Genomic DNA, 24,744 nt, shown 5'->3' with positions numbered 1-24,744 from the left:
TCTATTGCTTCTCTGGACCTGAAACAACCAGTGTTAGATGGAGAGAGCCTTTTCTGCTTTCCATGAACAGTTCAAACCCTCCAGTGGGCGATGACAGCAACACCGACTAGCCAGCACAGAGAAGAATAAGGCAAGGTCTTTGCCAGGGGAGCTGTAATTAAGGAGTTCAAAAGTAGAGGACCAAAGCAGGAAGCTGAGAGTCCAAGACTGGAGAATCGATCAGTTTCCCGATCCATCAATTACCGCCTCTCCATCAATTGCCGCCTCTCCAAACCGTCGTCCCTCTACAGAAATCTCTCTCTCGAGACCCTGGTTTCCATCTCGGCTCTAGAGCGGCCTGTGCTTTGATTTCAGACACGCCATTTCTCCAGATCTAGAGGCAGAGATCATGGACCAGCCCTTTTGCCACTGTGTGAAGCAGGCTTGGGATTCAGTGGAGGTGGTGCTGGAACCCCAGATGCCTTTGTCTCTGAGCTCAAAAGATTTGGGGCCATGGCCACTCCCTTTCTACCCGAAGCTGGGGGAGCCCTGGTGGGACAGTCTGTATTTCAACTGGGAACTGCTTTCCAGTCTGTGTGGACCACTGAGCCGTGCCTGCCCTCAACACAGACACTCGTCTAGAGCCCAGAACACTTTGGAGCCAGTTTTAGACTTGTCTGCCTAGGAGTCATCACCCAAGAGTCGGTCAGCCCCCAGAGAACAGGGCACTGCAGAACACTGGGACAGCTACCTGCCATGGCTGGCTCTTAGCTAGATTCATCCAACTCTGGACACACCCCTGGAGACTGAGATCTATAGCAGCAGGGGCTTCCAGAATGATGCAGTCCTCCCCCTCCCTGGAAACATGCTACTTCTGAACTAAGAACCGTGACCATACGGCCTTAGGAAACTAAGGGGTCAGTCAGGGAACTTGTATGTTGCTCATCCTCTTCTAGAGAGGCTTTTCAGTTATAAAAGTCTCTTTGTTTAGTCATTAATAATACAATAAATGTTGTTTTTATAGGCTTTCATAAAAAAAAAAATGGACACTGGAATTTTGAAGTAGCCCTGGTCATTTCTTTGCAAATGTGATCCAGTATAAAGAACGAACTTGATGTCATGCCTCTATAAGTGACTTGTTAAGAAAACTCATTGTTAATATAAACCAGGTTTAAATACAAATCATCTCATATAGTAAGTTATACTATAATAACAAACAGTCAACAGCAACACAACAAATCAAAAACAATAACAAACAAAGAAATGTCTGTGGCTTACAACAGTATACATTTATTCTTTGCCCATATAAACATGTTGGTTTGGGGGTCACTGGCAGTTCTGCTGATCTGCTCACCCTATCCCATCTGTCCCTGGGACCCAGGCTCTTGACCTTGTAAGAAAAGAAAGGAGAAGATAGTTGACTCCTTCAGTGACTCCCAAAGCTTCTTCCTGGAGATGGCATATCACTTCCACTCACATTGTGTTGGGTAAAGCAAACCATATGGCCAAGCTCAGTCAATGGGAGGAATAAGTTTTAATTCTTCGTGGGGTGGCACTGTAAGTCACATGGCAATGAGCTGAGATGTTAGATCCCATGACAGGGAAGGACGTAAATAATTAGGAAAAATAATACAGTCTATCCTAGTGCCTGTGCACAAAAGAAAAAGGGGTTGTTGTTGTTGTTGTTATTGCTGCTGTTGTGGGGAGGTACAAATGCACGAGTCCTACATATTGAATGTAGAGTGGGCTGCAACAATATCTGAGACACTTTAGAGCATTTGATGAACTTTATTTGTCTCTTTCAGAGGATCTGTGGTTAAGGAATTGTCATGTCCACGATCCAGAGAGAATACAGGCTTTCAGATTTAATAAGCTTTCATTTCCACAGAGACAGAGAAACGCCGCCAAAATCAATTGTACCTTCTAGGTTTAGGGCCCTTGAGCCCTATAAGTTCCTCTTAAAACATTTGGACTGCAGCTGCCTTTCTCCTTGCTAAAATCCTTGAATTTCATTAGTGAGGCCCTAGGGAATGGTCCACTTTAGCTTGCTCTGATGCTATTTGGCTGTTTTTCTTCCTTCTTGTCATCTTCTAATGGGCAAAATACAAGAGACTACAGTCTTAGCAGAGGAGAGTGGAGCCCTGGAGGTTGAGAGAGAGCGGGGTGGTATCTTACTCTGTGTTTCCTGCTTCCTGGTTTCCAAGAACTAGTAGGTTTGTCTCGCTAACAAAAATTGAACCATCATACCATGCCTTAAAATTAATGAATCAACAAGCGTTTGTCAAATACCTATTTGCGAAGTTCCATGTTAGATGCTAAAGGCGCAGCAGACATTTTCCTTCAAAGATTCGCCGTTTGGTTAGAGAAATACTTAGCATAACTTTAAGGCAATATGTGAAATTCGTGTTACAGCTCTTCGAAAGAAACCAGTTAGGTATGAGTCAGTGGGGAGGCATGTGATTTTTGAGGTTTGTGTAAGATGCGATCATACGGCTGCACTCTAATTTATTTAATCACTCTCCTATTATTAGACACTTGGAGTATTTTCAGTTCTTGTAATTATAGATCAACTTTGATGTGAATCCTTGTATGTCTCTGTCTGTATCTCGAATGATTTCCCTATGATAGAGTGTTAGGAGTGAAAATACTGGGTCCAAAACCGAACATTTTGAAGATTCCTGATGCACACTGTCAAATTATTTCCCAGAAATTTATATACGCTTCTACCAGTTGTGGGTTGGAACAACTGTGTTACCGTGTCCGTGCTGGCTTTGAGTATCAGAACTTTAAAAATCTTCCCTTAATTGCCCATTTCCCTTAGCCTGGATAGATAATCCTTCAAGGCTCAATTTAAAGGTTATTTCCACTGACAAATATCCCATAATCCCCTGTTTGAGTTGAGGGTTTTGGGGTGAAGTCAGTTTCCTTTAAGGCCTTCTTTTTATCACTGTTTCTCTATTCTGAAATGAAATTCGTAAGATGATATAACCTAAATGCACATATAATATAAAAAATATATTTGAGAATATAAGATTTAGGAGAAATAAAGTAAAAAATGTACATATTTACTTATTACATTATGTTATAAGCCCAGGCAAGCTAGACTTGAAGAAAAAATGAGGGCTTAGTCTATTTTCTCTTTGAGTCACTGTGAATGCCACAGTACAAACCCAGGCTGACGTGGCTGTGTAGGTTGATGACAAATTTTCTGAAATGGTTACGAACACTTGTCAGATTTCCAGGAAAAATCTTAAACTTAAAACTTAAAAAAAAAAAATTCCTTTGATTTATACTCTACTTATAATCTTGGAAAATCCAGTATGTATTAAAATTGGGCAAAAATATTTTAGATTCGGTCTATAAAATAGAGCTAGATTTTACAATTAGTAATAGAACTGTCCCTTATATGAGTCTCACACAGGATATAAGGGGAATTTTGTGTGTGACTATCTCACATTTCAGGGTGTTTAGTGTCTCTGGTCCCCAGGTACTAAATGCCAATAGTGCCTAACCACTACTGCATTAGTTGATTAAAACAAAAACAAAAAATATTTTCGGAGATTTCCAAAATATCCAGTTGTGGGGTGCCTAGGTGACTCGGTCAGTTAAGTGCCTGCCTTCAGCTCAGGTCATGATCTCTGGGTCCTGGGATCAAGCCCTGTATTGGACTCCCTGCCGTGCCAGGAGCTGGCTTCTTCTTCTCCCTCTGCTGCTCCCGCAGCTTGTGTGCTTTCTCTCTCAAATAAATAAATAAAATCTAAAAAAAAAAAAAATGTGTAGTTGTGACACTTATTGAGAACCATTGTCTTAAGTAATAATATACTGTATTCATGGAATCATTCCTGATTTTGTGAGAAACCTCTAGCGTTTCACCTTTCAAAGTGTCAAGAATTTCAATAGCTATTCTTTAGTTCCCTTTTTTTTATTATTAGGCATTTTGCTGAGGAATTCACAGTATTGTTTCATCTATTTGCTTAACAACCCCATGAGCCAGGCTTAGATTTAATAATTTGCTTGGAAGTGCAGGGGCTCTGGCCAGGTCTGTGTGACTCCATGGACTGCGCTCATGGTCCTTATAAGACATTGACTATTGATTTAAAGCAGGTGGTCCTTATTGTATGAAGGAAATTTTCTTTTGCTCCCAACTTTCTAAGAGTTTTGCTTTTAATAAAAAGGAATGCTGACAATTCTTTTTATAAACATCTATAGAAATGCATGGTTTATCTTAATGGATCCATTGATGGATGTAATTTATAATACATAATTTTAAATACATTTGCATTATTTAAATTCTCATATTTGATTGGTTCATAAGCCTAATGTTGAAGTAAATTTGTTCTTCTAGACCTGTGTTTAAGATTTTTGTATCTATCCAAATAGGTGAAAACAATCCATAGTTTCATTTGTATTAACTATGTTGGAATTTAGTAAGAGAGTTCTGAGAAAAATTTGTTGGAGATTCTTCCATGTTTCAGGGTGCCTTAGAACAAATTATCTATGGCAATCACTTGTTCCATAAAATTTTGAGATAATTGGGACACCTGGGTGGCAGAGTTGGTTAGGTGTCAGACTCTTGATGTCTGCTCAGGTCATGATCTCAGGGTCACGAGACTGAGCTCTGTGTCAGGCTCCATGCTCAACATGGAGTCTGCTTGAGACTCTCTCATTCTCCCTCTGCCTCTCTTCCTACTTGTGCATGAGTCTCTCTCTCTTTCTCTCTAAGTACAATCTTAAAAGAAAGTTTGAAACAATTGATGAGATAGAGCATTTTCTGGGAGTTTTGGAGGGGTAGGGAGTAATTTGATAATGTTTTCAATTTTATCCAGGGTTTTTTATCTCTTCAGATTTTATTTTCCTTCTCTTTGAGATAATTTTAGTAATTTATATTTTTTCTGGAAATAACCATTTCAAACTTTCAGCTGTATTAGCATAGCATTGTACAAAGAATTATCATTCATATGAAATGAATGTATCAGTATCTGGGTATTTATAGCATGTTTCTCATTTTTGGTTTGTATCTCTGTGTTATCTTTTTTTTTTTTTTTTTTTTAGTTTTCTCTTTATTTTCTTTTATCTTTATTGACAAAGATATATCTTAAATATCCCTGTCCCTCAACTTACTCCCAAAAAACAATTCTTGAATGTATTCTTGAATTTAACCTTATTTTGTATTTTATTAGGTTTTACTTTATTATCCCTCGTTTTAATATTTTCCCAATTTTTTAAGTTGACTCTTTAAATTCTCTTTGTTATCTACTGTTCTGTCTCTTTCAATAATAAAAGCAGTTTAGTCTATGACTTCCTTTGATTACAGATTTTACTAAAACTTGCTTATTTTGATATATCATGTTCTCATATTTTGCTGTTTTCTAAATAATCCAAAATTATAAATTTATCTCCCTGTTCACATTGTAGAAGTTATTAGGAGAAAGTGTTACATATTCTTATGCTTTTGGATTTTATTTGGCTTAAGATTTTGTTATCAATATTTAGTGGTCTTTTATTGTGCTGAATATGTAACCCAATATTATGTAGCCTATGTAACCCAAACTTGATTAACTTATTCTGAATCTGCCATTTTTTCATCTCCAAATAATCCACCATTGCCAAAGTAATTTTGTTGATGATCTATTTTGTTTTTCTATTTAGGTTCGAGATGATCAAACCTTACTTGGAAAAGTCTGCGGCAGTGAAACCCTCTCTCACATTAAATCCATTACTAATAGTATCTGGATCAGGCTTAAAATAGATTCTTCTGTTGTAAGAGCTAGTTTCAGAGCTGTTTATCAAGTTGGTAAGAAAATTTATGCCTCAGTTTTTAAGTTTCTAATTTGTCTGTAACATTTTAATTTCTTGAAATAACTTAGTAATTTTATGTCTTTGAATGGCGAGGAAAAAATTCTAAGAGTAATATCTCATTCCTTTATATTCCTATGCAGAACTAAACCTTGCAATAAAAGTGAAGGCAAGAATCATTTATCTAAACAAACACTACTATCATTTTCATATTTACAGCATGTGGAGGAGAATTAACCGGAGAAGGGTTCATTCGCTCACCTTTTCATCCTAACGTGTATCCGGCAGAAAGGATCTGCAGGTGGACCATCCGCCAGCCCCAAAGCCAAGTAGTTATTTTCAATTTCACTGCCTTTGAAATTGGAAATTCTGCCCACTGTGATAGAGATTATATAGAGGTAAGAGTAAAACACCTTCGAATACTTGTATTTGGTTGAATGTTAATGAAAATAAGATGTCACAGAATCCTCGGATCAGTTACAGGAAACAAAACTGTTTGTAAAGAGGAATATACCCCATGACTAAGTGGGATTTATCCCCAGAGATACAATGTTGGTATATATTACAAAATCAGCTAATATAAAATAAAATAAAGGAAAAAATCTTCCACATAATTACCTCAGTAGACGCAGAATAAGCATGTTGCCAAAATCCAGTGTCTTTTCATGATAAAAACGCTCAACAACAAACTAGAAATAGAAGGGAACTTCCTTAATGTGAAAATGGGCATCTATAAAAAGTCCACAACTAATATATTTACTGATGAAATACTAAATCTTTTGCCCTTATCATCAGTAAAAAGATGTCTGTTCTTATCACTTCTATTCAACATTATATTGGAGGTTTTAGCTAGGGCATTAAGCGAGGAAAGGAAAGAAAATGCATTCAGAATGAAAAGGAAGAAGTAAAACTATCTCTCTTCGCAGATAACATGATTTATATATAGAAAATCATAAGGAACCCATACATACATACATACATACAATTAGAAGGAATGCACACACACCAACATATTCAGCAAATTGCATGATACAAGATTAACATAGGAAAGCCATTTCTTTTTCTACACACTAGCAGTGAACAATTTGAAAATGAAACTAGGGAGGCAGTGCCCTTTACAATAGCATAAAAAGGAATAAATATTGAGAAATGCATCTTTAAAAAGATGTATAAAACATATAGTTTTAAAGCATTATTTAAGGAGATTAAGGATCTAAATAAGTGGAAAGACATCCCATGTTTATGGATTAGAAGACTTAATGTTGTTCAGTTGGCAGTACTCCCCAAACATATCTGAAGATTCCATTTAATCCCTATCAAAATCCCAGCTGGCATGTTCTGCAGAAATTCACAAGCTGATTGCAAAATTCATCTAGAAATGATGGAATAACTAAAGCATTTTTGAGAAAGAAGAACCAAGTTAGAAGACTCACACTTAACCAATTTTAAAACTTAGAAAAAAGCGACAGTAATAATAGTGTATTATTTGAGTAAGGACAAAAATTGGAAAAAATGGGACAGCATTAAAAATGCAGAAAAAATCCACTCCTGTATGGCCAGCTGATTCTTGAAAGGTCACCAAGACATTTCAATGGGGGAAAAAAAATAGTATTTTCAGCAAATGGTGCTGAGTAACCACATACAAAATTGTGAAAGTAGACCCTTTCCTTACACCATACACAGAAATTAATTAAAAATGGATCATAAACCTAAGCGTGGGAGCTAAAACAGTGAAACTTTTAGAAGACAACAGAGGGGTATTTAGGACCTAGATTAGGCAAAGGCTTCTAGATATGACACAAAGAACAAAAAAAGAAAAAAATAGAAAATTGGGCTTCATCAAAATTAAAAACAATCTAATTTTTAAAGTGGGCAAAGAATCTAAATGCATATTTCTTCAAAGAATATGCACAAATAGCCAACAAGCACATAAAAAGTTGCTGAATATCATTCATCTTCAGAGAAATACAAATCAAACCATAGCGAGATACTGCTTCACAAGTAGGAGGATGGCTATCATCCAGAAGCCACAACATAGAGCGTATGGGCAAGGATCAAGAGAAACTGGAAACTTCTTACACTTACACACTGCTAGTGAGCATATAAAATGGTACAGCCACTTCAGAACACAGTTGCAAGTTCCACAAGAAGTTACGCATTTGAGCCAGTAGTTAGCATTTATCATCTGACCAAGCAATTCCGCTACTATCTGTATACCTGGAGGAAACGAAAATATATGTCCACATGAAAATTTATACATAAATGACTACAGTTGTTATTCTTGGTAGCCAAAAAGAACAAACAATATAAATATCCATCAACTAATGAATGGATTATTAAAATATGGCTTATCCATACAGTGGGATATAAAAAGGAATGAAGAAAGGACACATTTTACATGGATAAATCTTGAAAATAGGTTAAATGAAAGAAGCTAGTCATACGAGACCAAGTAGTATGTAATTTTATTTATTTGAAATGTCCAGTGTGGGCTCTCTGAGCCTGGGGTTTGAGGGAAATGGGGAATGATCACTAAAAAGTATGATGTTTCTTTAGGGGTGACTAAAATTTTATTTTATGACATTAATAATATCTTTCAGAAATAATTATTCTTAAAAACAGTTGTACTGGACATGATATAAGACAGATGAATCACAGACCTGTACCCTTGAAACAAACAATATGTTATATGTTAAATAATTGAATTTAAATTTAAAAAGCAGTTTTCCAAAATAATATCTAACAAAATAAACTTGAATATACCTTTTTTTTGTCGCTGTTGTTTACTCAGATTGGTAGCAGTCCAATTTTGGGTTCTCCTGAAAATAAAAAATATTGTGGCACAGACATACCTTCATTTATAACATCTGTGTACAATTTTCTTTATGTCATATTTGTGAAAAGTTCTTCTACTGAAAATCGTGGTTTCATGGCCAAATTCAGTTCTGCAGATTTGGGTAAGATACTGACACTTTCTCCTACTTTGCCTTTGGACAGAAAAAGTAAGCAGCAGTAATAAATTATTATAGAAAATTCATCTGCGCTGTAGATGTGTAGTCATCAACATTGTAAAAATTTTAAAGTACACTCAAAAGACAAAGAAAAAAATATATTTCCTAATTAGTACGTATCAATAGTTAACTGATTTCTACTAATAAAAGAGAAAAACTAGGTTATCTTAAGTGGCATATGAGGAACATATTTCTTTTTCAGCTTTTAAGAGGTTATGATCAGATTTTTTTTTAAAAAGATTTTATTTATTTATTTGACAGAGAGAGATCACAAGGAGACAGAGAGGCAGGCAGAGAGAGAGGAGGAAGCAGATTCCCCGCTGAGCAGAGAGCCCGACGCAGGGCTTGATCCCAGGACCCTGGGATCATGACCTGAGCCGAAGGCAGAGGCTTAACCCACTGAGCCACCCAGGCGCCCTGATCAGATTATTTTATTTTGAATTCTGGGTAGCTTGTTGGTTAGTTATTCTAATAATGATTATTGTTTTTATTTCGACAGCATGTGGAAAAATTCTGACAGAGTCAACAGGAATCATTCAAAGTCCTGGCCATCCAAATATCTACCCTCATGGCATCAGCTGTACCTGGCATATATTAGTCCAACCCGGGCACCTGGTTCATTTGATCTTCAGGGTGTTTCATCTGCAATTTCATTACAATTGCACAAATGACTACTTGGAAGTTTATGACACTGGTTCCGAGACATCTCTTGGGAGGTAAAAATATTTTGTTTTTATCTTCTTTTAACACACAAAGAACTTCCTGCTTATTTGCTTCCCGACTGCAGTGAAGAATGTTAAAATCGACCATGTTGTGTTATAAAAACCAGTTGAGAGCAACATGTTCGCTCCTCCATGACCATTTCTGTATCGTTACTGACTACTCTGTAGTCTTGGTCTTCAGTAATTAAGTTTTGACATAGTGTATACCCATAAAAGCATTGCCAAAATCAAGATAATTCCTCACCTCTGTCTCTCATCTTCATCTCCAGGAAACAACCAACCTTTTGATAACTATAAATTAGTTTGTAAATTCTAAAATTGTATAAAAAATGGAATTAAACTGTATGTATTCCTTTCTTGTCTGGCTTTTCTTAGCATAATTTTGTTGTTGTTGAGCTTCTTGGATCTGGGGGTTTATAGTTTCATCAAATTGAAAATTTTTTGGTCATTATTTCTTGAAATAATTTTCCTGTCTTTTCTTCCCTTTGGGGACTCTGATTACAAGTATCTTAGGCCATTTGATATTGTCCCACAGCTTACTGATAAACTCTGTTCATTTGAGTTGAGTTCTTGTTCTCTGTGTGTTTCATTTTGGAAAGTTTCTATTGCTGCGTATTTGAGTGCACCATCTTTTCTTCTGAAATATCTCTTCTGCTATAAATCCTACCAAGTGTATTTTTCATCTTAGACATTATAGTTTTCATTTCTAGAAGTTCAACTTGGATCATCTTTTATATCTTCCCTGTCTCTACACATTAATTTTTTTCCTTTAGCTTCTTAAATCTCTGGGATACAGTTATGACTATATTAATGTTTTTATCTGCTAATTCAGTCATCTGTGTCATTTCTTGGTGTTCTGATTGATCAATTTTTCTTCTCATTATGTGTTCTACGTTCCTCCTTTTCATGTCTGGTAATATTTGATAGGATGCCAGACATTTCCAATTTTGTGTTTTTGTGCAGTGAACATGATTGCATTTCTGTATGTGTTTTTGAGCTTTGTGGTTTTTTTTTTAATTTAATTGCAGTTTGTGAACATACAGTGTAATATTAGTTGCAGGTGTACAATATGATTTAATCCTTCCGTCGAACACCCGGTGCATATCACAAGTGTACTCCTTAATTCCCATCACCTGTTTAATCCGTCCTGCTTCTCCCCCTCCCTTCTCGTAATCATCGGTTTGTTATAATTAAGAGTCTGTTTCTTGGTTTGTCTCTCTCCATTTCTCTTACTCTCTCTCTTTTTTCCTTTGCTCATTTGTTTCTTAAATTCCATATATGTTGAACTTTGTTTTAGAAATGTATTAAGGTTCTTGGAAACAGCTTGATCATTTCTGGTTCTGCTTTCAAATTCACTTATTTATTGTCTCTGAAGAATCGTTGTCCTTCATTGCTTGATATCCAGTATCTTGAGATCCACTGCTTTGTATATTTTTGTCCAGACCAGATTTTCCATTGTTTCAGATGACAGGTTTTATATCCAGCCCCTATTACTACATCTTTTTTGGAAATAGAAATCTCTTGATTAATTTTTTATTTCTTCTTAATTTTGTTTTCTTTTTTCTTACCCATTTTAAACATTTTCCCTTTATTTATTATTTTCTTATTTATTTTCTAATGTAGTTTTCATTATGTGCCCCGGGTTTGGAGATGAGGTATTCTCATAGTACATTTTTATATCCTAGTGTTTTATTTAATCTCCTAGTGTTATTCTCCCTCTTTATTTTTTCTTTTAAAACTTTCTTCTTCTGAGTAAAATTGGTTCTACTTAGCAAAAATTTAACATGGCTCAGTAACTAAACTTTTATTTCCACATAGGGCAGCTGTTTAAAGATAATACCTCTTTATGTATTATAGGGCTCCTATATAGGAACCCTATATAGGGCTCACTCTATAGGGCTCACTTTTCTAGGCACTGTTCTAACCCTCTTAAATGTAGTATATTAACTCATAAAATTCTAAAAACAACTCTATGAAGTAAATGCTATCGTAATCCCCACTTTAGAGATGAGAAAACTGAAGCATTGGGGTTGAGTGATCTGCTTAAAGTCATAATGCCTCCAAATGATGGAGCTGATGCTAGAGTCTGTGCTCTATGAGTTTATGGTCTATGCTTTCCCTTTATTGTATAACTTTATTACATTATTATTAATAACTTCATTAATATGCTATACAGTGACTTTGTATACCTTGCAACTTCTCATTTCCTTAAACTTCTTATGCATGGCAAGCCACACAGCTGGGTATACACATATAACCATTTCAGGGAAGTAATCCTGACTAGGACGATCTTCAGCAACTTTGTAGATGTTTTGGATTTGAAATATATTTGTTTTTCAAGGTTAATGGGGGTTATTATTTCTTATTTTTACATGTCCTAATTTTTGGTGCATCATTTCAAGTATACTAAAAGTTTTAAAATCTGTGTTCTTGAAACAGATACTGTGGAAAATCAATCCCACCGTCTCTTACCAGTAGTACCAACTCATTAATGCTTAAATTTGTGGCTGACTCTGACCTTGCTTATGAAGGCTTTTTAATAAGCTATGAAGCAACCAATGCATCAACAGGTAACAGAACAACATTGTATACTTGGTTTGGCTCATTCCATTGAAAAAACGTACTATGAGAATGCTTCATCCCCAAACCTGTGGCACATAATGAAAACTAATTTAGAAAAGAGTACAGTGACTTCAGTGCCTTCCTTATTAAAAATAGCAATTAGACCTCAATATTGTATCAATGTTAAATTTTCTAATTAACATAATTGTAAGTATTCTGTAAGAGAATGTTTTTATTCTTAGCAATGATATATTAATGTTTTTAGGGGTAAAGACATGCCATATCTCTAAAATATTCTCAGTTGGCTCAGATGGTAAGTAAATGAGTAAGTTAGAAAAAGGGACAGAGATAAAGCAATGAGGGCAATATACAAATAGTAAATCTAGGTAAAACGAATTTGCGAGCTAGTTCTTAAAACTTTTTAAGTTTAAAATTCTATCAAAATAAAATGTTACTTATGAGACTGAATACTAATTTTAAGAAATTAAAGACTCCTAGATGATTATCTTTTAAAAAACCCCACCCCATAAATAAATAGATAAATAAATAAAAATGTATGTATTTACTTTTAAGAACTTTAACTTTAAGCACTCAGAATCCCTTCCCAATTTCTCATGTATTTCTTCTCAGAGTACCTGACCACCATACTTTATTTCATGCAAAATTGCTGTTTTCTGGTAGTTTAAGTTCTGTGTTTAGGTAGTATGGCTTTAGATTTCTCCAGAATCCTGAGTGTGAGTGATTCATGCACTTTTCTTTCCTGAGGGCTCCATTCCAGGAGACAGTTTATTATCCAGCTCAAGCACATAGGAAATTGAATCCCTAGCAATTACCATCGTTTATGTTAAACGATTGACGCATCACTGGACTTTGTCCAGGTGTTTAACATCCAATGACCAAAATTGGCTTTTTAAGAAATTACAGTGTGCACACAATTTTCCATACTTCTGTAGTTTTATGTGCCTCATATATTTAGCCCAAACCACACTGAATATTAGATTAAAATTTGGAGTCAGTCCCTTGGACTCTTTGGGCCACAGTTTTCTCATCTGTAAAATTAAGGAATTGGATTTGATCATCTCTGAGATGTCGTCTGGCTCTAATCAGCTATGAACACAAGTTTAATTTGCTGCCTGAATAAACTGGCTGTGTCTTAGATAACATACGTGCTGGTAGGGCCTGCTGAAAATATGGAACTCTCTTACGATGTACAAAGTAAGACATAGCTCTGTAATGATGAAAGCAACCTCACTAATACCACACTAACTTATAAGGCAGTAGCAAGTGCAGTAGGAACTAAGAGCAACCACAATAATCTGGAAGGAATGATATTAAAGTTAAATTTTAATTTTAAAAAAAGGTTTTCAGAAAGATAAGATACAGGTAAAGTAAAAGAAAGGTGAGAAAAAGGGAAGAAACAAACAAGGAAGAAAAAGAAGCTGATAAAACACTGAGAGGCTGGGTGGCTCAGTCAGTTAAGCATCTGCCTTTGGCTCAGGTCATGATCAGGTCCTGAGATGGAGCCCCACACTGGGCTCCTTGCTTGGTGGGAAGTCTGCTTCTACCTCTGTTCCTCCCACTGCTCGTGCACTCTCCCCTTCTCTCTCTCACTCAAATAAATAAATAAAAAGAAAGACAATACAAGAAAATATATTTGACAAAAAGAGAAGGGAGCCCTGATATTGGAAACTCAAAAGACTCTTCAATCTGCCTCTCTGGGTGATAATCATTACTTTGACTTCTGTCTGGTCCAGACAGGGTCGAAATCACAGACAAGGGAGTTCGCCTTCTGCCCTTGGCCAAGTCTGGCTGACCACTGTGCCTTCTGCTGGGTGAACTCATCGGCCTGACTAATAGTCAAGTATTCTAAACAGCAATCAGATGACAGACCCAGGAAGCCATATGGCACATTCAACTTAACCATTTTGGAGCCCGTCTCAGTTTCCTATTGTGACTGACTGGCTGTCGTGAATTGTTACTGGTGGCCCCACAGGACTGTTCAGGGAGGGACTGATGTGGGGGTTGTGCTGGCAACTGCCAGCCCATGGACTAACCCTGTAGGCAACCTGAGTCCTGGGGGCTGCTCAGGAAATAGGAGGTGTAGGGATGCGTTCTTTTCAGTTGTCACCTGATTTTTTTGTATTCTCTACAAAATACAATCTCAGGAAAGATCCCCGATGGAAGCTTAGTCATTGGCCCTCATCCTATTTTATTGCTCTAGCAGAAGTTATTTTCAGAGCAATAATGACAATATTCGGCTGGTGATTTCTAGTTCACAGCAGGTGTGAGTTTCTCAGCTGAAATCTTTCCTGTCTTTATCTAGTGAAGTTTCAATTTCCCGACTTGAATCCAGTTACTTTTCCATCTGTATTTCATGCCATGGGGCTATGATGTCAGCTCCTAAATATGTGTTTGGGAGGAAAGAGATCAGTTTCTGCTCATTACTTTGACTTCCTCCCTCATCACAGTTTCTCCCTGCATCCAGATGTGCCTGGGGAAATAGAAACAAAGAACAAACCAGTAAAATGTTTCTGGGTAGAAATTCTGAAGAAATTTTTAGTAGCATTATTAGACTAGGTTTTACATATTTGCTTATCTAAAGTATGAAATATTTGAATTTTGAAAGAAGATAGTTGATTATCCAGCTAACTTTACTAATTTCATTTGTAATTTTATATTCTTTTAGCATCTCCTACATATGAATTAAAATAATCTTACCACAAGGAGACTTTTTTTTTTAAATTAATTTATTTATTTGTTAGCGAGAGAGAGCGCACAAGCACAGGTAGACAAAGTGGTAGGCAGAGGCAGAGGGAGAAACAGGCTCCCCGCCGAACAAGGAGCCTGATGTGGGACTCGATCCCAGGACACTGGGATCATGACCTGAGCCAAAGGCAGCCACTTAACCAACTGAGCCATCCAGGCGTCCCATCACAAGGAGACTTTTAAGGTATAAGAAAGAATAGAGAAATGTACTTGATGACTTTTCTATTTTAATATTAGACAAAAACCCATGTAACAGTCCAATGTTTTTCAAACATTGCAACATTCATGCCTCATTAGTGAGTCATGAAGTTAACTTACTAGGTTACTATCTATATTTGTATGGAACAGAATCGAAAAGAATAGAATAGAAAGTATGTTTATCATACAAAATTTGGTGTCACCTCATGAAACCTGTTTGCAATATCCATGTGTGTGCATGATTGATGTAAATGTGTTTTTATGGTGTGTCCGAAAGTTCAAAACACAAATCCAGTTTAATTACTTATTTTTTTTTTTAATGAGGGAAAGTAAGGACCCACTATTGAATTTTCCTTTCAAGAATGCACAGCTAGTTGGTTTAGAAGCCAAACCAAAACAGTCCAGTCCCAACATTTAATCCATTTGTTTCATCCTGTCCAGGTGAGCTCTTGGAAATGCTCCAGATTAAATGTACTTAGTGTGGCTGGTAATATTCAACTCAGAGTATGGAAGGACTGTAGTGAACTTCTTCTTATTTTCTGCAAAAAAAAAAAAAAGAGAGTGGGGGCGGGGCTTTATAGTTGTCTGGAAAAATGGTCAGGAAGTGTCAGACCCACATCAGTATAGGGTTAAAAGTGGGTAGTGGCTTTCCGAACCCCCACATTCCCAGTTCAGAGTTCCCACCCACTCTAGAGTCTTTCTTTCTTTTTTTTTTTTTTTAAGATGTTATTTATTTATTTGACAGAGAGAGAGAGATCAAAAGTAGGCAGAGAGAGAGAGAGGGGGAAGCAGGCTCCCTGCTGAGCAGAGAGCCCAATGTGGGGCTGGATCCCAGGACCCTGAGATCACGACCTGAGCTGAAGGCAGAGGCTTAACCCACTGAACCACCCAGGCGCCCCCCTTATGGTCTATATTTCATCAGTTACCCTGGGATGAGCCCACAAGAGGCATCTAAGAGTGAGAAGTTAAGTGATGACCAAAGGACAAAAGTGGGTTTCTTTAGAAGAAATGAATAGGGGATACTGTTTCTATTTTCAAACTTCGGTCCAGGAGAGTGGTGTTCTCAAACTCTAGTGTTTATAAGAAACTTGGGGTGGGACTTTCTTGTTACAAATTCAGGTATCAGGTCCCCATCCAGAAATTTGGATTCAAATGTGTCTAGGGTAGGTTATCACCAATTCAAATGGTTCTAATAAAACCTCACAGTTCTTCAGAGATTCTGGACGTTGTCTTAGCACATAAATTGCTATAGAATTACAACTGAGGTGTAATGGGGAATTAGACTTCCACTGGTCAAGCTGGAAAGTACTTTCCATGCTACCGAAAGGCTGATAGCTAAGTCACAAGTTTTGGGCTGTAGGCCAGCCTTGACACTACCTTGGAAGAGTACTAAGCTCCCTCATTCTTTTCATTCACCTTGAACCCTGTATTTTCTGTTATGAGATATTCAGATATTTTCCTTCTGGGAAAGGTTTTTAGTTAGTATATTGATCTTTTAAATATTTACTTTTGCATCGGTCAGAATGTTCTCCTATTTTTGTATATATGGGTATTCCAACACTTCACAGCTTGGTAGATTGGTCTTATTTAATGTATTACATTTCTTCATCCTTAGGATGAAGGTGCTAAATGAAACATTTGTGATATTCCTAGCCTTCAGCTCACCTTCATTTCTAAATTGACATTTCCTGCATAGAGAAACCAGGGATTATTAAAGAGTACAGGATTTGGGAAAAGGGAGGACTTGGGTTTGAATTTTAGCTTTGTCATATCTGAACTAAGTGATGTTCAGAACTTAACCTCTGGGAGTCTGAGATCCCTCATCTATACCCCTTTACAACGTGGACATTGTGATACGTGGCTGTTTTATATAGTTGGGGAAGATTAAATGAGACATTCTGTGTGAAAACTACACAATCACTGTAAACCACCATGACTATTCCAAGTTTAAAATGAAATTACTGAGGTCCAAGTACAATTTCACAATAGCTGTGTTGGTGAGTTAGCTTACATTCATATTCAGTTAGTCACCTGTGAGGGGAAAGAAAAAGCCATGGCCATGACCACCTAGCAGCACATTGTGGCAAAATGTTAGATTTTGGTTAAGGAAGATTCTGTTTTCCTGAAAGAGAAACTGAAGCTGAAATTTTATCTTCTCTGAAGTCTTCACTTTGAAGAATGCTAACCAAATATGCCAGTTGAAGCAGGTGATGGTTCTGGGTTGACTATTCTGTACATTTTCAAAAAGTCTGAGGTCATATGGATTCATACAGACATGGAAGTTTCACAAATGAGATCAGAAAGCACCGCCTATGGATTGATCCCTAATGTAATTGGATAATCACGTAGGTTATCGCAAATGGCGAAGCGGGGAAATGACGGAGCAGTTACCTGTGATCTCGGGTCTCCCAAGGTGATGCATTCTTCTGTGCACTCTTCCTGTCTCCCAGATCGTATGGGACTGATGTCATCACTGCTTTGTGGATTAAGGATTATCTATGTTTTGGGTTTTCCTTTTTGATAATGAACTAAATATTACATTATTTAAACTTATTTGAAAATAGTGGAGGGAGATACATTTTTAGAAAAATATAGTTTTGTGACTTTGTAAGGGTTCACAGAGAACTTTTGTATATTCTCCCTTTCCTTCATTTATTTATTTATTTATTTATTTTGGTTGTTGTTGGGATTGATCAGAAAGAGAGATATATGAGGCTTACTCACAGTTGTTTTTGATCTTCAGAGGGGTGCTTTTCCTTGCTAGTTCAGTTGAATATAATGGATAGAAGAAATGTATTTTTCTCCTTTATCTTTGTAAATATTAGACCACCATGAAAAGCAAACTGCCATCGGCTATGAGTTTTCCTTTAGCAAGATGAGATATAAAGAAAAGGCATTTTTAGGGGCTCTGGCTGGCTCAGTTAGTTAAGCGTCTGACTCTTGATTTCAGCTTAGGTCATGATCTCAGGGTCGTGAGGTTGAGCCCCACATTGGGCTCTGTGCTGAATGTGGAGCCTGCTTACAAATCTCTCTCCCTCTCTGTCATCCCTCTCCCCTCCAAACCCCCTACCCTGCACACCAGAACACATGCATGCACAGTGCTCTCTCAAGTGAAAGAAAGGAAGAAAGGAAGGAAGGAAAAAAGAAAGAAAGAATGAAAGAAAGAAAGAAAGCAAGCATTTTTATGTTTATATTTTGTATGTATATAATAAATATCAAGCAACATGTGAATTTCCTTTTGTGGAACTATATCCAACTTTAATTATTTGTGCTTTATTGCAAAGCAGAAGAGAAAATCAAAACCTAGCATTAATATATCTCAGTATTAATATTATTCTCAAAAGAGTCATTCATACTGTGAAGAGAAGAAAGCATAAACTTTCTACAGACTCCAGTGTTAGCTAAGAGGAGTTACTAACCTCTCCAGAAATAGATGTAGTAAGTTCAGAATACTACTGTTTATCTCTCCACAAAATCGGACATGTGAATCTCATAAGACTGCAATCAAATTTTAATATTAAATATCCTATTTAATATTTATAACAGGTACATTCAAAATAATTTTTATTTCTCTATTTTAGTTTTATTTATTATTTATTGGATAGCTGAATTATTTATTGACTTGACTTTAGAGAACTCAACCTGTCTTTGCATGGAACCTTCAGACTTTTAATATAACAGAGATTTTTATTTCATAATTTCATAAAGTAAACTTCACCCGTAGTTTCAACAAATACCTATATGCAAATACCTATATCTTGAATGTAATCACATTCAAGATATAGAGTAATTTTATCATCCCGGAAAGTATCCTCATGTCCTTTTGATCGATCCTTCTACATCATCCATCTCAACAACTGCAAACCTGATTCTTATCACTATGAATTAGTTTTTTTCTCTTCAGAAAGCAAATATGAGTGGGAACACACAGTATATACCCTTTTATATCTGGCTTCTTTCTTTTATCATAATGCTTCTGAAATTTGTTCATGTTGTTCTACCTATAAGTAGTTCTTTTTGTTTAATTGCTGAATTGCCTTCCATTGTACAGATATATCATAATTTGGTTATTCATTCACCTATTTTTGGATAGTTATATTGTTTCATTTTTAGCTATTATGAAAAAAGGGGCTGTTTTTTTCATGGACTTGGGTCATCAGTTCTCTTAGATAAATACCTAAAAGTAGAATTTCTGGGTCACATGGTAATTCTATTTTTCATTTTATGAAAAACTGCCAGGCTTTTTTCCCCAGAGTGATTATACCATTTTATATTCTCCCCTGCAATGAATGAGAATTACCCTTTTTCCATGTCTTTGTCAACACTTGGTACTGTCAATATTTCATGTTTATCCTCTAGTAGTTGTGAAGTACTGTCTCACTGTTTAAATTTGCATGTCCCTGATGACAAATAGTGCTGAGAACGTTCTCACATGCTTATTGACAATTTATACATCTCTTATGAGCTGCCCGTTAAATCACTGGTCCATTTTTATTTGCGTAATTTGTCTTATTGTTGTCTTAAGTGATATATTCTGGAAACAATTATGTCCCTTTTCGGATAAATGCATTGCAAATATTTTCTTTGTGTGAAACTAGCTTACCCCGCCTTAACAGTGTTGTTTGAAGAACAGAAATATAATATGTCCTTTTTTCCTTTTCTGCTTAGTGTTCTTTGTATTTCGTCTAAGAAATCTGTGCCTGCTAAAGTTGTGAGGAATTTTTTCGTGTACATTCTTCTACTAGTCTTAGAGTTTGAAGTCTCACACTTATGTTTATGATCCATTTGAGCTAATTTTTCTATATCAGATATGAATTATGTGTCCAAGTTAACAAATGGTAGTTAATGTTCAAACACTATTTGTTTTAAAGATTCTCCTTTTTTCACTGAATTGCTTTTACATTCTTGTTGCAAATCAATTGCCCATGCATGTTTGGGTGTGCTTCTGGAATCTCTATTCTATTCTATAGGACTCAATATTATATAATTGTATAGTGTATCTTAAAATCAGAAAGTATAAGTCCTCCAGGTTTTTCAAAGTTGTGTTGGTTATCCTAGATCCTTTACATTTCTATAGATCTTTTAGAATCAACTTTTCAAGTTTTACTTTAAAAAACTACATCAAACCAAGTCAAAACAAAACTTATTGGGAATTTGATAGAGAATATATTGAATTTATAGATCAGTACAGGATCAAAGTGCACCTTAAATTGAGTCTTCCAATCCATAAACATATTTTACTTCTCCCTTTATTCAAATATTTTTAAATTTCTTCCAGTAATGTTTTAAAGTTTTCACTATAGAGTTTTTGCACATTCCCATTGAACTTATTATCAAGTGCTTTATGTTTTTATACTTTTATAAATGATGTTTTAGGGACACCTGGGTGGCTCAGTTGGTTAAGCATCTGCCTTTGGCTCAGGTCATGATCCCAGGGTCCTGGGACTGAGTCCTGCATTGGGTTCCTAACTCAATAAGAGCTTGCCTTTCCCTCTGCACTGCCCCCCACCCCCGGCTCATGGTCCATGTGCGCTTGCACCCTCTCTCTTTCTCTCTCTGACAAGTAAATAAATAAATAAAATCTTTTAAAAAAATAAAAAACAAATAAATGATATTTTAACTTTCATTTTTTAATTGGCTCATAATTGCAAGCTAAATTGATTTTTGCATATTTAATATTAAATTATATTTAATATTTAATTAATATTTAAATATTTTGTATATTTACCTTGTATTCTGTAACTTTGTTAAAATCAGTTATTCTAGTAACTTTTTAATAGATTATTTAGTATATTCAACATAGATGATCATATCTGTGAATAATAACAGCTATATTTTTTCCTTTCCAATATCTCCCTCTCACCTTATCACAATGGTGAGTGACTTCTGTATTATGTTGAATAGACGAGATAAAATCAAACATATTGGCCTTGTTCTCAATCTTAACAGGAAAGCATTTAATCCTTTATTACTAAGTGTCATGTTAGCTTTGGGTTTTTCATAGATGTTCTTCTTTTGCTACTATTCTCTTTTCTTTTCAGCTTACAGAAGTTTTTAATACTCCATTTTATTGCCTACATGGACTTTTTTTAATAAAAAAGATTTATTTTTATTTATTTATTTATTTAGAGCATGAGCAGGGGGAGGGGCAGAGGGAGAGGGAGAGAGAATCTCAAGCAAACTCCTCTCTGAGCATGGAGCCTGATGTGAATCTCCAGGTCATGACCCTGAGATCATTACCTGAGCTGACTGACCTTAACCAACTGAGCCACCCAGGTGCCCTTCTCATTAACTTTTTAATTATACTTCTTTTTTGTGTATTTGCTCAAGGGCTAACAAAATACTTTCTTAGCATATCAGTAAGTCTGCTTAGAGTTAATATGCTGCTACTTCACTTCACACCTTATATTTTATACCTGATACTGTATCTCACACACTTCTCACATTATAAATATAATAACCCCACAACAGTATGTAATTCTGTCTGCCTCTTCTTAATGCTACTTTAATTGTATCTTTTTAATTCTAATTATAATATAAACTCCACCTTACTTTTTTTTTTTTTTTTTTTTTTTTTTTTTTGCTTTAAATGATTAGTTGTCTTTTAAAGAAATAATGAGAAGAAGAGAAATCTTTACATTTATCTAGTTGCTTACCATTTCTGGCTTTCTTCAGTCCTTCTTAAACATACATGTTTCCCTCTGGTGTAATTTGTCTTTGACATAACGACATTGTTAGTTTTTCATGTAGTATAGGTCTTCTAGTGATGAATTCTCTCAGCTTCTGTTTGTCTAAAAATGATCTTTTTGCACTCTCATTTTGAAAAAACTTTATCAGGGGTTACCTGAATGGCACAGTTGGTTAAACTTCCGACTCTTGGTTTCAGCTCAGGTCATGATACCAGGGTTGTGGGATGGATCCCCCAGTTGGGTTTCATGCTCAGCATTGGGTCTGCTTGAGATTCTCTCTCCCTTTCCTGCTGCCACTTCCACTCATGCTCTCTCTCTCTCTCTCAAATAAATAAATCTTTTTTAAAAGTTTTTAAAAAAAGACACTTTTTCTGGGTAATTAAACTGTTTTTCTGTCAACACCTTAAAAATATATTCCATTTTCTTCTTGCCTCCATTGTTTCTAATTAGAATCCAGCTACTATGCATATCATGGTTTTCCTGTCTATAATGTGTCATTTTTTCCTCTGGCTCCTTAATTTTTCTTGTATTTGTTTTTCAATGGTTTGAGGTACCCAAGTGTGATTTTCTTTTGTTTTTCTTGCTTAAGATTAACTCAACTCCTTGAAGCTAATTTGATTTTTTAAGTCAATTTGGGAGAATTTTAGTCACTATATATTTTTTTTACCTATTTTCATTATCTTCTCCTTCTGGGTCTCCAATTATATGTGTGCTAAACTATTTGGTAATTTTTTTTTCTATGTTTTGAGAATCTGTTCATTTTTCTGCACATTCCCCCTTTTTTTCCTTCAGATTAAACCATTTCTATTCATACACCTTCAAGTTCAATGATCCTTTTTCTTCTACCTCAAAATTTCTATTAAGCTCATCTATGAATTTTTAAATCTCAATTAATATACTTTATTTTTAAAATTTCAGTTGAGTTAACATATAGTATTATTATTAGTTTCAGGTCAGTTGATGTACTTTTAAATTATAGAATTTCCGTATGATTCTTTTAATAGTTTCCTTTGTATTGCCAAGATTTTCTATGTATTTACCATTGAGGCTGTATTTTTCTTTAAGTCTTTGAGCATATTTCTAGTAGTTGTATTAAAGTTTTTGTCTGCTAATCTAATATCTGGCCTTCTTTGAGTCACAAGGTCACGTTTTTTCTTGACTATGATTTATATTTCTCTAAAATAGTTAATTTTTCTCTAACAAATAACAGCTCTTGAGTTTTATACTGGATATGGTAAATGATTTGTGTAAAGACTGCTTTCTCTTTCTCTGAAGCTTTATGGCAGTTCAATATTTAGCTGATTATTTTATATACTTGTATAGGTTTGTATTTTGTATTTGTTAAGGCATATTTGTGAAAATCCTCAGGTGTTTCCCAAGTCCTTCTAACTAGGTAGGTCTCAACCTCTAAGATTCGCTCCTACAGGGCTTGTCAAGACTTATACTTTAGTAGGGAAATTCGAGGAAAGCTTACTCTTGGTCATGGTCCTCATTTCTAAGGTGTGGCCTTTCCAGGTCTCAGATGGGTATTTGACATGTAAAAGAGGGGATTCCGATGGGGGGAGAACTCCATACTCTCCCAGTATTGCCTGGTTTCTGTATCCAGCCTAGCAGCAGCTACTCTCTGGCATGCCTTTTGAACTTACCTCATGTATGCCCAGCCCAGGCTCAGGCAAGAATACACGGGGAACTTTACACAGATGGCTGGTCTTCCTCTCTGTATAATTCTTCCCTACATTTCCCTGCAGTCCCAGCTTTTTTGACAGCCCTAAACTCAGATTCCTGCTTCCTCAGCTAATCTGTCATTTACTACTTGGACTTGAGCAAACTGCTGTGATCAGAAAATTCTGCATAAAGAGCCAAGGAAATAGAATTCTGCCTCATGAATTTTCTGTCTGTCAAGGATCACAATCTTGAACTGCCCATTGCCCGGTGCCTCATATATTTTGCCCAGTTTCATAGTTGTTATGGAGAGGGGATAGTTTAGTACTTGTTATTTGTCATGGCTCGAAGAAGAGATTTCTATAGTTTAGACTGAATAAACATGATAAAATATTAAAGAATCTTAACCTACTCGGTAAAGGAATAGGAAGGAGAGAGAGCAGGAACATGAGATAAGAAAAGTGGAGGGGGGAATAGGATGGGGAAAGAGAAAGTGGGAAGAAAATAGAGACTTGTCCCACCCTCTCGGTTTTCAACACATAGTTATGTAATAAAATGTTAACAAATATTTATTAGATGTATTCTAGTCCAGATAATGTGGTAAATGACAGTTAATAATTGTTAATAAGGTCCTGTTTACATTTTCAGGCACAGTAGAGGAAATGTACTCCCATAAAGACAGCCACAATTCCGTATTTTGGGAGCTTAAATTGCTATTTGCATAAAGTTTTATTGAGCACAAGAAAATTAATTCTGCTTGATGTGGAGGAGTTTCACAGAAGAAGTGATATTTGACTTTGACTTTAAATGATGTCTGAGTTTATTTGTTTAATGGTGTGTTGGGGTAGAAGGGAAGTTGTTAGATAAAACATTTCAAAGTGAACAGTGTGAGGACCATTTGAATACATAAGGGACTATGTTTACCCTTGTGCCAGAAAAGAAGCTTAATGAGTAAGTCAAAATCTCAGTAGGGGTTAAAAAACAAATACCAATTGTGGCACAGTAGTCCCTTGCATATGGACAAGGTACAGGAAAATAAATCATCATTACTTCTCAAATATTTGTTGAATTGGTTCTTTTACATGAGATCCTGCTCATACAAACCATTTACCTGCAGACTAATTGCAAGTTGCATTAGAAATATCCAGTACAGTTGTATTTCCTTTCTGGAAGTAGAGTGGGTAAGCATGAAATATTATCTCTAAGAACAAATGACATATAGATTTGTTCTAGATGTTTGACTGACTGGCTAAAACTACCTGAATGTGGGGTGGTCAATGAGTCTGCCAGTTCTATCAGCTCAGGGAGACTGCGTCATAACCTTCACTTAATGTACATTTGATCCATGAACTGTTATCG

The 24,744-nt window shown here is 35.8% G+C and overlaps 1 protein-coding gene and 1 long non-coding RNA gene across 3 annotated transcripts in view; one reads left to right on the top strand and one right to left on the bottom strand.

Annotated features, from left to right (window-relative positions):
- Positions 1–24,744, top strand: part of CUBN (cubilin) — a 271,085-nt gene that overhangs the window by 45,126 nt on the left and 201,215 nt on the right. The window contains exons 18-22 of the mRNA XM_032349505.1: positions 5,629–5,773; positions 5,995–6,173; positions 8,567–8,732; positions 9,286–9,502; positions 11,948–12,078. Coding sequence (XP_032205396.1) covers positions 5,629–5,773; positions 5,995–6,173; positions 8,567–8,732; positions 9,286–9,502; positions 11,948–12,078 — 838 coding nt within the window. The remainder of the gene's footprint in view (positions 1–5,628; positions 5,774–5,994; positions 6,174–8,566; positions 8,733–9,285; positions 9,503–11,947; positions 12,079–24,744) is intronic.
- On the bottom strand, positions 1,128–8,711 carry LOC116594287. 2 transcript variants are annotated; one of them, XR_004287137.1, is made up of 4 exons: positions 8,628–8,711; positions 7,861–7,992; positions 6,037–6,151; positions 1,128–2,120 (listed from the first exon to the last, which is right to left on the bottom strand). It is a non-coding gene; the product is annotated as an uncharacterized LOC116594287 (long non-coding RNA). The 2 variants fall into 2 exon arrangements; XR_004287136.1 differs by having other exon boundaries at positions 1,178–1,369.

The sequence above is a fragment of the Mustela erminea genome, chromosome 6, assembly GCF_009829155.1.
Source record: "Mustela erminea isolate mMusErm1 chromosome 6, mMusErm1.Pri, whole genome shotgun sequence".
NCBI classification, from domain to species: domain Eukaryota; kingdom Metazoa; phylum Chordata; class Mammalia; order Carnivora; family Mustelidae; genus Mustela; species Mustela erminea.
Note: the sequence above shows the minus strand (reverse complement) of the source record. Positions and strands in the feature narration are given on the sequence as shown.